This window comes from Stegodyphus dumicola, chromosome 3, assembly GCF_044657685.1.
Source record: "Stegodyphus dumicola isolate Sdum_Otavi_A_Nest chromosome 3, ASM4465768v1".
NCBI lineage: Eukaryota > Metazoa > Arthropoda > Arachnida > Araneae > Eresidae > Stegodyphus > Stegodyphus dumicola.
The window spans coordinates 67,582,356-67,600,301 of record NC_140770.1 but is presented as its reverse complement, the minus strand read 5'-3'; the positions used below and the strand labels follow the sequence as shown (position 1 = coordinate 67,600,301).

The 17,946-nt window shown below is 32.9% G+C and overlaps 1 protein-coding gene across 2 annotated transcripts in view; it reads right to left on the bottom strand.

Annotated features, from left to right (window-relative positions):
- LOC118198214 (transcription factor 12-like) overlaps positions 1-17,946 on the bottom strand; it is a 154,467-nt gene that overhangs the window by 80,439 nt on the left and 56,082 nt on the right. Inside the window, exon 1 of one of the 2 annotated variants that reach the window (XM_035369837.2) lies at positions 9,332-9,482. The exons of the other annotated variant lie outside the window; for it this stretch is intronic. Within the exon in view, the coding sequence (XP_035225728.1) occupies positions 9,332-9,463 (132 nt within the window). The 5' untranslated portion in view covers positions 9,464-9,482. Of the gene's footprint in view, positions 1-9,331; positions 9,483-17,946 lie in introns of those variants that run through there. 2 annotated transcript variants of the gene reach the window in all.

The window sequence follows — 17,946 nt, the reverse complement described above, 5'->3', positions numbered from 1 at the left end:
ATTTCGTTTGCTGTATTAGTGGTAAATCTTGCAAAACAGATCCTAATAAATTACATCATTTGAACTTAGCTAAAATTAGCGTTAACATTTAAGCAAAAGAGGATTGATTTCGATTGTTTATTCAAAACTTGGGGAAAATACTGCAAAAACTCGGGTAGTGCAGATTTTTTTCTCTTTCTCTCTTTGCAGACTCAAGAAAACTTACATGCACAAACCATTGCTCTTTTGCAAATATATAATTAAAAATAATCGAAATATTCTGCAGCTAAAGCGTGATTCTAAGTTCTTCGTATATTCAAAAAAAAAAAAAAAAAAAAAATCTGCAGCAATTTTAAACGAGGACAAATACACCTTATATTCCCGGTCTGTAGATGGCCTTGAGGCAAAGGGGAAAAAGATCGTCTCAACCTACTTCAATTTCTCGACATCAGAAGGGAAGGATTTTCGGCGTCAAGCAGTCTGCCTTCTGAGCACGTGCCAACGGGGAAACCGGTTTCCCCTACTCTTCCAACGTCCACAAGGCTGCTTTTGTTTGGACCTCCTCCTCCTAACATTGGACCAAGGGACGATACAGAAAATAAAATAGCATTCGTTCATGACAGGGAAAATTTGTTCCTTCTTCAACAAAGTTAGGAGTTACTGCATAATTCTCGGAACATGACGGTGATAAATAGCGCAAAATATAGCGTAAAAAATGCTTGTTTATCCCAAACAGCCTAAAACCATTTTGGATATCATTTCCTTTTTTTTTTTTTTTTTTTTTTTTTTTTTTTTTTACCAGTAATTACTGATCAGTCATAAAAAATTGAAGCCCCTAATTTTGTAGAAATCGTTCTGAGTCAAAATGCTGCTTTGTGACTTGAAATGATTTCCGATAAAATAAAACTTCAAAATTTCTATTTTAAACTTAATTTAAATCATATGAAGTAAAATAGATCCATAGTGTATTTTTATTGATTGCTATCATTCCATTTTTAAATTTTACAACTTTCACAAGTGACTATTCACTGTAGGTTTTTTTATTTATTTACTTAACGACGTTTTAAATTTATCAATAGTAAATTGCTTTATTTTATATTTGCTTTTATTTATTACTTTTTTATCTCTTATTTATTTACTTACTTTATTTATTTACTACTTTTGGAAAAGAGCATAATGAAATGAAAATGAACTGCAATGTAGTTTAAACACACAATTAAAAATAAATAAATAAAACAAACTTAAAATTCTTCATTTCCATAAGTAACCTTTATTGCCATTTTCAAGATCTCTCTTTTTGGATACTATCAACATCAGTAACAATATACACATAATTTGTCCTATAAAACTGCAAACATCCAACTGGATGTGCTGCAAATATTTTTACTATTTACTGAAATGTATTCAGAATTACACATTATTTTAGTTTACTTTTAAGGTTAATTTATAGTCAATAGGAAAACTTTATAATCCATTAATTCCATTCCTGTAAATATCCGTTTTCTACATCAGTGAAAAACAATTAGCAATGTAACTACAAATGTTAAATCTTGGTCATCATGGTGATAGAAAATGTCTTAATAGATTATTATTTAAATTATATTTCCTTCTTATACCATTCCACTGAACATGGTATACTATATGTTCAGCAATAACTGATTCTGATACTAGCAAATGATCTGATGCATAATCATGTAATCTTCAAAAAAAAGAAGGATCATTAAAAAAAAAGAAAAGGAAAAAAACTATTGTCGTTTTCAACTAATATTAGACTATGCTTTTGAACCAATATTCATGGATAATTTGCATAAAACAATTACATAATTCTGAGATAAAATAGAACATAATAAATAATACAGTTGTCATAAGCATACACAACGGTAATTTTGGAATACCCTTTTAAGGTTATAAAATGGTTAGTTTGCATACTGCATCAATCATTAAAACAAGAAACAAAATAAATAAATAAATACTCTGTTTATCATACAATTCCCTAAAATTATAAATACTTTTTGTTTAGTTGCTTTCAGGTGGATAATTTTTGCTCTTGCTTATATTTCTTTATTATATGATTAGAAATATAAGAAACACTTTTAAGAAAAATAAGATTTTTCTATATGTGATTTTTGAAAAAAAAAAAAAAAAACAGTCCCAAATTCAAGCACTGTTCAAATTAAATTTTTAAATTATCCTCTACTAAAAGGTATATATATAATTTTTTTGAGTGATTAGCAATAATACTAAGACACAAATTAGTAAAATCAGATAGGTTAGTAATTTTTTTTTTTTTTTTCATTTTAAAAACTTTAATTACTATAGTAGAGCTCATCTGAAAATTAAATAATTGTCTTTCAATGCACATTATGACAAAGTATTATATAACATTTTTGATATTCTAGTAAGTGATCACTGAGGGGAGGAAAAACTAAAAATTGTGACATAAATGAAATTGTTGCTATCATATAAACATTTTTCTTGGAAGAAATATAACCACGAATAATGGATTAAAAATATCAAAATTTATTTCTAAGATTTATTGTATGTGCTGTATGCATTAAGTATACAAATGTATGTGCTTGTGCATTAAGTACAGAAATTTTAGATACAATTAGTTATTTAAGTGAATGAAGAAAAATGTACAGTATGTGCTTGTGCATTAAGTACAGAAATTTTAGATACAATTAGTTATTTAAGTGAATGAAGAAAAATGTACAGGGAATAATGTTATTGAGAATAAAGAAAACAATAACACTTGAGAAAAGGTAATGTAAGTCTACTAAAGAATGCATAACTCTTCGAGGAATGGGTTTACAATAATTATATTACATTACAATACTTAGCTTTTAATTTGCACTTAAGTGTACTGTATATACATCAATATTTCTAATGCTAAGTAATTATGCAGACTGGATTAAACAGAGATGGGAATTTAAACAATTCCAAAATTCATCATATGAATTTTTTTATTACACTGAGGATTTATATGCCACTTATATACATCTGCTTGCCAAAAATTTAAAAAGGGACTTCAGTTTCTTTGTATCAGTGCAGTTTTACCTCTTCCGAGACTTCGATTGTTATAATCGAAAGCATATATAACAACCTAAGTTAACCACAGACAGTTCATATATGTCTGAGGCAAAATGTAGGACTTCGACCTACGAATTAGATTTCCGCACAAAGCGGGTGGTCCACTCGTTCTGGGAACGACACAAATATCTCGTTCTTCTATCCTTACGACCCACGCATGGTAGAGATGAACGCCAGCGATTCAACCTCACATCGATTACGTTATAAAACACGGTCACTCATTTAGCTATGTACTTCCGCCGCTAGGGCTTTTCTCCATTCTTCAGCCCCGAAAGGGGGGGGGAACAGCCCCGCAGATTACCTCGACCGGCAATTATAGCACGAAAAAGTCACGGCACTAGAGAGGAAGTCACTCTTATTAAATTACATACCAACATAAATTTTACCATAATATGGGAATTACAAATAATTCAGACTAGATAATTCATGGGCAATGTAATAAATCTGACTATGCTACGCAGTGGAACAAACGAACGCTAAGAGTTTGCATTGAAATCTAAAATAAGAAAATTATCTGCAGTTTAAACCGGGAAGGTTAGGTTAGGTTTTTCATTGCTTAGCTCGACAAATAAAAATATTATTTTAAAGACATACATTGGTATTATTTCCTCCTTCAATCTGCTGACAATGCTTAAAAAAATACGAGTAATTTCCATTTTGACTGTAAATGAAACGTATTTCATACATTTCAATCTTAACTTCCTCAAAGTTACTATTTCATATTTCATACATTAAATCGCACAACATCCGGATACAGACAGATAGTATATAAAGTACAAAAAATATGCTTCATCATTGAAAACATATTTTAATGATTTTCTATACCCATTCTTATTTAATTATGCAAATACACTGCACCAGTACGAGATCCACCCATACCTTTAGGCCATCTAGTAACTCATACATGATTATTAGTGTCTCTCGCACCAGACGCGATGCCAGGAAGCTGACTGATTAGAACTAAAAAAAAAAGTACAGATAATTTTCAGCAACTTCCACATTCAACATTTATTCTCCACTCCAATGTTTCTTTTTGGGGACATTCAGCTTGGTAAAAAACGCATCATACACGATTAGCAGTCTTTCCCTTCGACACGATCTTTCTTCCCTTTCTCAAACAATACTGCAATGCGGACGTCTTTTCAAACAAATGCCGGCATCTTTACATGAAAGTCAGACGCAATTCGAAAGTAAACCTTCATAAGGTTGATCCTGACAAGATAATGCCTGCACTTTTACCTACATAAATTTTTTTGGAAAAGACCAAGATTCATGATGATGCGGGATCTGGTGCCTTTATCTAGAAGGTCTTTTTTTGCGGTTTAAAACCAAGTTAACAAAACTGCAATTATATTTTCATTTGTTTTATCAATTAAGAGTGCACACTAAAACCATCGTTGTACAGCAATAGCCCGGCATGCACTTTTTATGAATTTTGCTTATTTTAAGTCAGAAACTGATCTGCAAGTGCCCTCAACTTTATGCAGAAAGTACATAAGTTGACATCGCGGTTTTTAAAAATTAACAATATCGCATCTTTCTGCTCACTTATCATTTAGAAGATGATATTATCAAATTCCAAACAGCTTGACCAAAGACGATCTCGCTGAACAGGATAAGAAGTGAACAAGCTCTAATTACTTAAAAAAATTGCATCGATATATATATCCAGTTTAAAATATAAAGAATAATAAACAGTTACGTAAAATGTTCGGTGCTCTCCTAATGCCCCATATACACTGTAGAGTCATTAGGTTAATTGGAAGCAGAAAAGATGAAAAATATGCAACCGCCTTCGCCGGGAATCGAACCCCGGACCTCTGGAATACCGGCCCAGCGTGCTACCGTTACACCACGAAGGCACGTTAGGAAAGTGGGAGAAATACCTTATAACACGCTAATTTTTCCTTAATGATTAATTCAGTCCTGTAACTGAAGTTATTATCTCGAGTTTTAGTTTATCCTGAACACTATTAATTTGCTCTTAAAAACAGTTATGATTATGTAGCTCATAGAAAAAAAAAAAAAAAACTTATAGTCCCTTGCTTGCTAGTGCATTCACTATGACAGTTAGAAATGCCTATGGAATTTTCAATTAATGTCTAGTGACAACCTGGACCAAAATGAACAGCTAAAAGAGTGTCAGCATATTTATCATATAGTCAGCAATATTATTAATTAATATTGCTGCATTATATTTAAATCTTGGAAAAGAAGCTCTTAAAAATGTAGTTTTATTATTATGGCAATTAAGAATTCCTTCTACTAAACATTCAAATAAAATAATCTTAAAATAAATAAATCTTCTGAAATTTTGTCAGGAACCACATTGAAGGCTTTTATTTCCTAAATTTATATTCCAAAAAATAAAATAAAAACTGCCACGGCAGAAAATCTGAAACACGTTTTTAAAACGTAACGGGCAGTTTGGTAAACCACAGCACGGGAAATACGGGGTATTGTCTGTTTACTGCAGAACAACATGCACCTGTGGCAGGGGGGCAAAGGTGAGTTTGCTTCAAAGCGTTCTTTGTCCGGTCGAGAAAAAGGGCTTCTTTTTATACGTCACATAATGGCGACACTCCCGTCCTCACCGTCGTTAAGTACCCAACATTACGAGAATATCTCTAGGACAGAAGATGCTGCTGCCGTCTAGATCATCATAGGGTATTACATATACAGAATGCCGAATCACTAGTCTGCTCTTGGACTCAGTCCTGCAAAACACAGCTGTTTTTTTCTTTTAAGTTTATTATTAAGCATTGCTTTCTTCGCACTCACGCCACATAAAACTCAACATCAAAATCACGAAATATTTAAAATCCTTTTAGATTAAAACTCCTGATTACGTATTAGGGGTTGTCATACTTTTATATATATAATCTTCAGATTCATAATTATACATTATCCTGCAACAAAATATTATTAGCTGGCTTTTAGAGAAAGAAAAAAAAAACATCCAAGATCATTTAACACAAATGCAATTTGAATCCTAGATAAAACAAAACTCAAATAGACCTTTTATTATATATCAGGCTTTAAGGAAAGTTTCCCGCGACCGCAAACATCTGCACAAACAGTTCGCATTGGCGTTTTAAATCAAATTTTGTGAAACGATTTTTAGCATTTGAAAGAAAGAGAATTGCTTTAGAACACTGTGTTGTGAAAGTTGCACAAAAAATACCGTTATTTATAATTAAGTACAGGGTGTCTGAAATTGAACTATCACGCTACAAGATTATAGAACCATCATTTACTTCCAGTTCTGTTGCAAAACGTCAGCTACAGAATGTCACCAAATGATGCGCACAGCATTAGGTACTAATATTGTATCATACGATACTGTGAAGCTGTGGTACTGAAAGTTCAAAAACAAGGACTACGACATTCAAGATGCTGAGCGCTCTGGCCGGCGTACTGATATTGATGAAGCCCGCATGCGAGAACTTGTAGAAGAATATCAGTATGCAACCACTCCAGAGCTTGTTAAGGAGTTAGACATTAGTGCCATGTCCATTAATAGCGCTATGCATTACATAAATTTGACGTACAAGTTCAATCGTTGGGTGCCACATCAGTTGACTCAAGCAGATAAGGACAGACGTGTTTGGGGCTGCACTAATCCGCTCGAATATCAAAGGACGAACAAATTTTGGACTGGATCGTCACTTGTGATGAAAAATCATTTTACTTCAAAACGGGGTTGGTATGCGCCCAGTGAGCCCGTCGGCAGCATCGCAAAGCGCAGTTTGATTAACAAAAAGCTCATACTTTGCATCTGGTGGGATTGCCATGGTATTATCTACAAAGAGTATCTGGAAAAAGGTAAAACCCTCTAGTCTCTATTTATGCTGTTATCAAGGAAAAACATCGAATTGAGTTCCGGCGCAAAAAGGTAGCGTTCCATCAAGATAATGCAAAACCACATGCGTCTGCATTCACCAGCTGGACTCGGTACGGACTCGAATGGGATCTTTAACCGCACCCACTATATAGCCCCGCCATCGCTCTTTTGGGCTTCTATTTTTTTTCACACCTTCAGCTACATCTTGCTGGTGCTATCATCCATTTATGCACAGGACGTCCGAAATGAGGTTGATCTGTTTTTCGGACTCGCAGCCACAAAGTTTCTGGAACGAAGGCTCTGAAAACTACCAAAATGTTGGCAGAAAACCATGGATTTCGGTGGTGATTACTACCCGCAATAAAGGCACTGCTTTCATTCCCCCCTTTAACTTTATTAAGAACGTTTTTTTTTTGGGGAAAAACTTTCGTTGCAACTATATATATATATATATATATATGCTATATTATTTCCTTAAAAACCAGCCGTTTACAAAGCCGGCCACCTAAAACTGTTATAAAAATTAATTATAATATAATGATTTAAAAAGTCTAGCTAGTGTAATTTCATAAGAGTATTTAATATGCCTGATTAGACATTTCATTTTAATTTAATGAATTAAAAAGTAGAAAAATATACTTAAAAAATGTGTTTTTAAATCGCCTTAGATAGTTACTCAACAACCTTTCGAGATTAAATCTTGAAAGTTAAATATCGTAGATCTTAATGAACAAAAACAGGTCGGAACGAGTTCTGGAAATAGGACCACATTGTTTTTAAACAGCCCAGTTTATTGATTAAAACTGAAAGATAGAGAGCTTAACTTTTTGCCGAATGGCAACAGTCTGACACTAGAGATAAAAATGTTTTATTTCAAACAGTGTTGCCGCTTTTTGCTTTCAAATCGCTGTTTGATAATAAAAAAATTCATAAAATTTTACAAAATATTAAATAAATAAAGATATTCGAAATTCAGGCTTCAAGATGCACATGTCGTTCGGAGTACTATGCAAGTTAAGAGTTTGGTTTGAACAAAACTCAGATCGCATAAATTTACGAGTGTTCGAGAAAAAACTCACTCAGAATGTTGGGGTTTTAATTTTTGGATTTAATAGCTAAAACTACTTTGCTTCTTTGCGTACTACCGGTTGAAAACCCTTTTTCTAGTCTGTTGCCGTTCGGAATAACGTATTACGCTTTCCGTTTTAATCTGTTTGTTATTAATTAACAAGCTAAACTGTTGTATTTAAAAGTAATAGATGCAGTTCATATTTTTTTTAATTTGAATTTGACTGATTCGAATAAAAATGCATTTAATTCATAATTTATCTAATTAACATTACATATTTTTACAGAATTACATTACCCATTTTTCCACCTTTTAAATATACAGAAGATATATAACATTCCCATGCCAATCTAAATGCATATTAATATCTTATGAAATATTGAGCTATTCCACTTGGGCCATTTCTATCAATAACCCTTACCGATAAACCAATTAAACTTTAAGAGCTCTTTTGAGAGATCGTTAAAATTTGAACCTTTTTATTTTTTTTTAAACAAATAACTATTTTCAATTTCATTTCTTTAGTAGTACATGGGTGCGATAACATTTGGTGGCAACAATTTGAAAAAAGAATCGGACACAAAAAGGGGCAGTAATCCAATCGAGATTATTTGCACCTCTAATAATAATAATAATCCTCTCCGCTGATAAGGATAAAAAAGTAAAGCATACTATTTCCAAATTAAAAGGGTAAAACAACAACGGGCAGAAAGAACTTCCGCCAAATTAATGCATATGCAGGGCTTAATTTCTAAAATTAGAAGTGCCGGAGCCCTATGCAAGACTGTCAGTAAAGAGGAACAAGAGTAAATAAATAAATGAAATGGTCATTAAAATCATTAATAATTTTAAAATTAAATAGTTAATTATTAACAGATTAATTAATAATCATTAAATTAATATTAATAATTAATCTTTGCGTTGTTATCTAATAAGTAATTATTGTTTAATTAATTAATAGTTAAATAATTAAAATAAGTAAATGGTTAAAATTAAATTAAATGTACAGAGATAAATCAAAATTTAATAAGCGATTTTTAATATAATTTTTTTTACTAAGAATAAAATTTTCGAGATCAGATTTCTACTGAAATTGTTGTTTAGTTACATAAAAGAAGTGCCGGAGCCTTCTTGTTTAGGACGCCGGTGCGCTCCGTCTAGAATTATGATTTATCCCAAAAACTAAGAAGGACCGGCGCAATTTAAGCTCTGTGAATATGTATAAATATTAAGTCACTATAGGTACAATAACTGTTTAAGAAGAAACCACTTCACTAACACTAACACTAACACTAACAAAACTAAGACACAAACAAAATTTTCGCCAAAACAAATAACGGAAAACTGACCTGGGGAAATAACCTCGTAGAATAACTGCCATCATAAACCATATTCGCTCCGGAACGGACAGTGGCCGAGGAAAGACATTCGACACTATTACAAGCCGTATCTGAGAGTGCTCTTCCAGAGGAAGTAAACATCGCCGATGCGCGGCTCCACGTTGACTGGTTTGGTTGGGGAGTCCCGTTTAAGAGTTTTCGGGGAGTTTTTTTCGTACTACTTACGGCGCCAAAATATCGCCAAAAGGAGTGGCGAATACGACTCAAAAGTCGAACAACACACCCATTCACGAAGACAGTTTTGAAGTGGAACTATCTACTGTATTAAATTAGAAGTAAAACCAATTAACAAAATACTTTTTTTCACTTTTAAGCAATTTTTTTACTTCCTTGCTAGTACATTTAAATATGCATTTTATACAAGAAATCAAATTATTTATAAAATTTACACGCAGTTCTTTAAAAACAAATCGGTTGACCCTCAAAGCACAATTTGCTTCACTTAACTTTTAATAAAGTGACTAAAAAAAACGGCTTAAAACACACTTGCGCGAATTCAGTGATACAATTAGGTTGTAACATGCATGTACGGTTTAGATATTCATTAAAGTATGAGCATCAATATGTTGACGAAGAAAAGGGGACTTTAATTATTCAATTAACATGATTTACACGTTATTACCATTAATTTACAATATATTTTTAAAATGTTACCAAGAGCTACATTTTTTTTTACTACTTACTTTTATTCCCCAAATAATCTAAAATTACAGCCGATTACATACTTTAATACGATAAGAAAAGGATATCTACAAAAAATTAATGATAGGCTTCTTGGAAAGGGTTCGCACTTATTTACTCTCTAAAGTAACTAACGTTCCCGCACGCTCTTGCCATCAACTATAGTAATACACAATTTAATCTAACTATATTGAAACAGATCTAAGTATCTGTTAATACTAACAAGTAGTATTAGATAGGATTTTTAAAAATTTCCTAATTAATTAAAAAAAACATTTGAAGATATCTATACGGTATAATGTCATCAAGAATTTAGAATATTTTACCGTCTGATAATTCAGATATTAGTCTTTTAAAATAAAAATTAATAGAGATGATGAGTGGCCCGAATTCTCGATGAGAGATGGCACACTGATACAAATCTGAATTACGGGCAACGTCACTATTTATGACTCTGAGTGAAATCTCACATTTGCATCATATATTTATTTCTCAGAGTTTAATAAATTAAATGCGTTCTTTGATTGTTCAAAGAAATGCTCTCTCCATTGGCTGTAATAATCACGGACATTGATAGTTGCCGCTTAATTAAGATAAGCATTACCCGATTTTATGCACACTTATAATATGGATAATTCGGAGTTTCAAATCATTAAAAATTTAAAATTATACTGAGTATTGTTCTTAACCAAATCTCTTCCTCATATGTACGAAAAGAAAGTATTTGCACTCTTTATAATAATCACGAAGTTAACATTCTCAAACAAACCCGGTATGACATTATTTGAGAATAAGTTTTCTTTAAACTAGCTTAAAGGCTTTATTCTGAACGCAAAAAATCTGCAAAAAAGAGCATGGAAGTTGGAATTTACTATATATATATATGTATAAATAAAAAATGCGGTACGTCTTCATATGCTGCTAATCAAATATTTATATATGATAACATACAGAATTTCAATCTTGCATCTAATGAATATTTCATCAATAAAAACGCTTCTCATGTCATGATGCATATCCTCATTAACGCGTAAGACAAATACTATTTCTTCCGACTGTTAACTTTTCAATAGAGATCTTTAATCGTGGTTCATCTCTATCCGGAGAAAAAAAGAAGAAAATTCTTAATCGCTTCTGGGAAACTTACGACGTGTTCTAGGTCAGAGAAAATCACGCCCAAAAATGACAGCGAAAGGTCAGCGTCCGTTCAGCGGTAAATCGCCGAGATCTGGAATTCATGGTCTACACTAACTGGCAACCCCTCGGGAAAGAGAATTTTTTAGCGGGACCGTTTCTCAATTAAATTAGAAGCAAAACACTGTAATCCTAGATGAAAACTATTTTTATTTTCTGTTATCATATAAAGAAAATTGATACTAGTTGTCTGGCTTTGAATACCTCAAGCGCAATTAATAGCCGCTCACAGAAACTTCAACGGTGCTTTTCCAAATGCATACCCATATATAGCCCAGTGTAAGCAAATTAAAATGCATACATACATCGCTTTTCGAGAATAAAATTTTTTTCCGATAAAAGACAAATTATTTTAAAATGAACATAGAGTATTTAAAGAAATGCATTAGAAAAGAAAACTTTATAGAAATATTCCACAAATAGCATTTTGTTTATTTATTAAATTGATCAATATTATTTAATAATCAAGTATAAAAATGTAATTCCCTATTTTCTCAGCTTTTACAATTCAACAGAATTTAAAACTTTAATAGAAACTTTACTTTCAAAAGCATGGATTTGAATTAATTAAAGAAAATATGTAAGGTCTGTCCTCAGAGGACAGATGAATGGTGAAATTATTGGTTCTTAACGCATCAAAGGCTTATTCAATATATTCCAACTTGTCCAAAATCAGAGAAAAATATAACAACCATAAGAAAATAAACCGATTAATATGATGATGGAGAGCCATTTATTTACAAAAAATAAATCAAACTTTTGTGTTCAGCTTTTTATATAATAACTTGCACAAAATTATCCTAATTATAAATACAGGGAATGGGAGGAACATATAAAAAATTAGATTTCATAATTTTTACAAAACTGATTTCTTTGAAACTGCCAAATATGAATATTTGCATCATCTAAATTTTTTTGTAATTGGAAGTATATGTCTATGATCAACATTTACAAAACTAAAGGCCAGGTAAGAACTTAAGTGATTATATTAAAATACATTAACCCACAAATCAAAACTGTTTGAAACTTTAAACTTCCCGGCATGGTTCCGCTACGTAGACGATACTTTTACCCTGTTTGAAGGTAATAAAGATGATTTAAATAAAGTTCTTTCAACAATGAATTCTATCGATCCTGCTATTCAGTTCACTTTTGAACTTGAGACTTGCAATTCTCTTCCGTTTCTCGACATTCTGGTCACACGTAACACATCCAATTTCAGTACTACAGTTTACCGTAAACCTTCATCTGTTTGCCTTCCACCACACTTTAAATCATGTCATCCGACTAAACAAAAGTTAGCTTCATTTTATTCCTATGTTTTCCGTGCTCTTCAAGTTTGCTCCTCCAAACTAGCCCTTGATGAAGAACTAAATTATTTAAAAGCAATAGCTATTGACAGGGGCTTTTCACCCAACATTATTAATCAAGCAGTTAAAAAATTCTCATCTCAACACACTAAAAGCCACACTCTTATTTTAGGAGATTATAAAAATTCTGTTGTCATTCCCTTCTTTCCATCAATTAGCTATAAAGTTGCACATATTTTGCAGAAATTTAACTTTCGGGTTGTTTATTCTCCCATCAATAAAATTCGGACTTCTATACTCAAAGACCCCATTCCGGATATGAATTCCTGGGGTATTTATAGGATTCCTTGCCAATGTGGTTTAATTTACATTGGCCAAACCAGGAGAGCCTTAAAATTTCGCATCAAGGAACATGAGGCATATGTTAGCAAAAAGGAAACACAGAAGTCTTCTGTTGCTCAACATTGTTGGTCCGAAAATCACACTTTCAATTTTTCTGCTGCTAAAATTATTCAAAAAACATCTTCCATTGGAGAACTGGATTTTCTAGAGGCATTTCACATTCATAAAAATCTTTCTGTTCTAGTTAACGATCCTAATTCCAATCCAAATTTGCCTTCGGCTTTTAGAGAAATTATGTTTTAGTTCTGGTTTCGCCAAGAATAAGCAGATGGCGCCACTTGCTTATTCTTGTCCAGGCTTTCTTATCTTATCTAATCATTATTTCCTATCTTGTTCATTTGCGGTTTTGCAGCTGAAGATGGTGGTTCGGTAAAACCATCGAAACTAGTCCTGTGAAAATTTTGCAAATATTACGCTGATTTTTGTTGTTTGACATCTGAATTAATATTTATTCGGCGTGTTATTGTGTCTTAATTATAGAAGCCCCAAACAGGCTCATTTTTTGTTTTTTTTTGCACGTGGTGTGGCCGCCATTTTGTGATTGTAGGAGTTTCGGTGAGTACTTTTTTGCAATTTTCAAGTTATGTTTATGTTTTGTACATTTGGATATTGTGCTTTGCTTGTCTGATTTCATGCATTTTGCTTACAAACGTTTTGTTTTCTATTCATTTCAGTGAGGGATTTTTCTGCTGTTTTGTGTGTACTTTATTATTGCTCAGTTAATTTAGTTTGATTTTCTGCATTGTTTAACATGCCTTCATCCGTTAATCGTTTCACTAAATTACGCCTGAAACGGCAAAAATTCCTGAATCATCTTGACTTTTTACTTAAATGTAAATGTAAGAAATTGATCCCCAATTTTATTCAAATCAAATCTAATCAAAAACCTTCGAGTCGCATTTCAAGAATTCTGTTAAATTGCAAGCTTGCCTTACTTCGGTCCGTGATAAGGGATACACGTCAACAATTGTCCAAAATTGAACATGAACTCTATAAGCTTCATCTGGAACTCGCTAAAATATCCAAAATTCACTGCCCTTGAACAAAAGTCTCGGTCTAGAACGAAGAATGCAGTTAACCGTCATAAAAACACCCTTGCAGTTAAATTCAAAAAACTTCTTTTACAGTCTTCCAGTTCAAGTAGTTCAAAAAATCTTCCCATTGTAAACATCAAGCCAATAGTTAATATTTCTAATGTTAGTCTTTCAGAAGAACAAGAGAGAATTCTAAAATATAATTTCAACTTCTCACAAACCTGTAAACCCTCGATTCCAAAGATTTTGGCTCCTATCGAAAAAGCTTCCAAGTTCAGTAAAGTTTCAGATTCACAGAAAGAAATGATTAGGCATCTTATCGCTCATAATGTGAAATTCAATAATAAACCTTTGAAACCAAATCTAACTGCGAGAGAAAGAGCTACAATGCGCGAAATTCATTCTAACCCGGATATTATCATTTCAAAGGCCGACAAAGGTGGCCAGATAGTCGTCATGGGTAAGAACACTTACATCGATGGTGTCACTAAACTCTTAAACGAAGGACCATATAATCCGATCCCTAAAGATCCTTCACCTTCGGACTTGTCCAAAATAAAAACTGCGATCAAATCTTCGCAAATCATTTCAAGCAACTTAAAACATTCACTTATCCCATCTGTTGCAAATTGTGCCAGATTATATGCTCTTCCCAAAATTCATAAAAGTGGTGTTCCTTTCCGCCCTATTGTATCAAATTTAGGTACTGCCTCGTATCCATTAGCTAAATATTTAGTTTCTAGATTTTCCACTCTATTAGACAATAACATTTACACCATAAAAAATTCAATAGAGTTTGTAAAAAAGGTTAAAAACATTTCTCCTAGTAATTTACTCATGGTTTCTTTTGATGTAAAATCATTATTCACCAATGTCCCAGTGGAGGGTGCATTAAGATGTCTAGAAACCAGACTTCGCGAATTTCATTTCTCTTGCATCAAAATTGATGAGCTAATTTCTCTCACTGTGTTTGAAACAAACACATTTTGTTTTCCAAAATAAATATTACAAGCAAACTGAGGGATTAGCCATGGGAAGCCCTCTCAGTCCCATCCTGGCTGATATCTACATGCATTATTATGAATCAAAACTGTTTGAAACTTTAAACTTCCAGGCATGGTTCCGCTACGTAGACGATACTTTTACCCTGTTTGAAGGTAATAAAGATGATTTAAATAAAGTTCTTTCAACAATGAATTCTATCGATCCTGCTATTCAGTTCACTTTTGAACTTGAGACTTGCAATTCTCTTCCGTTTCTCGACATTCTGGTCACACGTAACACATCCAATTTCAGTACTACAGTTTACCGTAAACCTTCATCTGTTTGCCTTCCACCACACTTTAAATCATGTCATCCGACTAAACAAAAGTTAGCTTCATTTTATTCCTATGTTTTCCGTGCTCTTCAAGTTTGCTCCTCCAAACTAGCCCTTGATGAAGAACTAAATTATTTAAAAGCAATAGCTATTGACAGGGGCTTTTCACCCAACATTATTAATCAAGCAGTTAAAAAATTCTCATCTCAACACACTAAAAGCCACACTCTTATTTTAGGAGATTATAAAAATTCTGTTGTCATTCCCTTCTTTCCATCAATTAGCTATAAAGTTGCACATATTTTGCAGAAATTTAATTTTCGGGTTGTTTATTCTCCCATCAATAAAATTCGGACTTCTATACTCAAAGACCCCATTCTGGATATGAATTCCTGGGGTATTTATAGGATTCCTTGCCAGTGTGGTTTAATTTACATTGGCCAAACCAGGAGAGCCTTAAAATTTCGCATCAAGGAACATGAGGCATATGTTAGCAAAAAGGAAACACAGAAGTCTTCTGTTGCTCAACATTGTTGGTCCGAAAATCACACTTTCAATTTTTCTGCTGCTAAAATTATTCAAAAAACATCTTCCATTGGAGAACTGGATTTTCTAGAGGCATTTCACATTCATAAAAATCTTTCTGTTCTAGTTAACGATCCTAATTCCAATCCAAATTTGCCTTCGGCTTTTAGAGAAATTATGTTTTAGTTCTGGTTTCGCCAAGAATAAGCAGATGGCGCCACTTGCTTATTCTTGTCCAGGCTTTCTTATCTTATCTAATCATTATTTCCTATCTTGTTCATTTGCGGTTTTGCAGCTGAAGATGGTGGTTCGGTAAAACCATCGAAACTAGTCCTGTGAAAATTTTGCAAATATTACGCTGATTTTTGTTGTTTGACATCTGAATTAATATTTATTCGGCGTGTTATTGTGTCTTAATTATAGAAGCCCCAAACAGGCTTATTTTTTGTTTTTTTTTTTGCACGTGGTGTGGCCGCCATTTTGTGATTGTAGGAGTTTCGGTGAGTACTTTTTTGCAATTTTCAAGTTATGTTTATGTTTTGTACATTTGGATATTGTGCTTTGCTTGTCTGATTTCATGCATTTTGCTTACAAACGTTTTGTTTTCTATTCATTTCAGTGAGGGATTTTTCTGCTGTTTTGTGTGTACTTTATTATTGCTCAGTTAATTTAGTTTGATTTTCTGCATTGTTTAACATGCCTTCATCCGTTAATCGTTTCACTAAATTACGCCTGAAACGGCAAAAATTCCTGAATCATCTTGACTTTTTACTTAAATGTAAATGTAAGAAATTGATCCCCAATTTTATTCAAATCAAATCTAATCAAAAACCTTCGAGTCGCATTTCAAGAATTCTGTTAAATTGCAAGCTTGCCTTACTTCGGTCCGTGATAAGGGATACACGTCAACAATTGTCCAAAATTGAACATGAACTCTATAAGCTTCATCTGGAACTCGCTAAAATATCCAAAATTCACTGCCCTTGAACAAAAGTCTCGGTCTAGAACGAAGAATGCAGTTAGCCGTCATAAAAACACCCTTGCAGTTAAATTCAAAAAACTTCTTTTACAGTCTTCCAGTTCAAGTAGTTCAAAAAATCTTCCCATTGTAAACATCAAGCCAATAGTTAATATTTCTAATGTTAGTCTTTCAGAAGAACAAGAGAGAATTCTAAAATATAATTTCAACTTCTCACAAACCTGTAAACCCTCGATTCCAAAGATTTTGGCTCCTATCGAAAAAGCTTTAAAGTTCAGTAAAGTTTCAGATTCACAGAAAGAAATGATTAGGCATCTTATCGCTCATAATGTGAAATTCAATAATAAACCTTTGAAACCAAATCTAACTGCGAGAGAAAGAGCTACAATGCGCGAAATTCATTCTAACCCGGATATTATCATTTCAAAGGCCGACAAAGGTGGCCAGATAGTCGTCATGGGTAAGAACAACACTTACATCGATGGTGTCACTAAACTCTTAAACGAAGGACCATATAATCCGATCCCTAAAGATCCTTCACCTTCGGACTTGTCCAAAATAAAAACTGCGATCAAATCTTCGCAAATCATTTCAAGCAACTTAAAACATTCGCTTATCCCATCTGTTGCAAATTGTGCCAGATTATATGCTCTTCCCAAAATTCATAAAAGTGGTGTTCCTTTCCGCCCTATTGTATCAAATTTAGGTACTGCCTCATATCCATTAACTAAATATTTAGTTTCTAGATTTTCCACTCTATTAGACAATAACATTTACACCATAAAAAATTCAATAGAGTTTGTAAAAAAGGTTAAAAACATTTCTCCTAGTAATTTACTCATGGTTTCTTTTGATGTAAAATCATTATTCACCAATGTCCCAGTGGAGGGTGCATTAAGATGTCTAGAAACCAGACTTCGCGAATTTCATTTCTCTTGCATCAAAATTGATGAGCTAATTTCTCTCACTGTGTTTGAAACAAACACATTTTGTTTTCCAAAATAAATATTACAAGCAAACTGAGGGATTAGCCATGGGAAGCCCTCTCAGTCCCATCCTGGCTGATATCTACATGCATTATTATGAATCAAAACTGTTTGAAACTTTAAACTTCCCGGCAT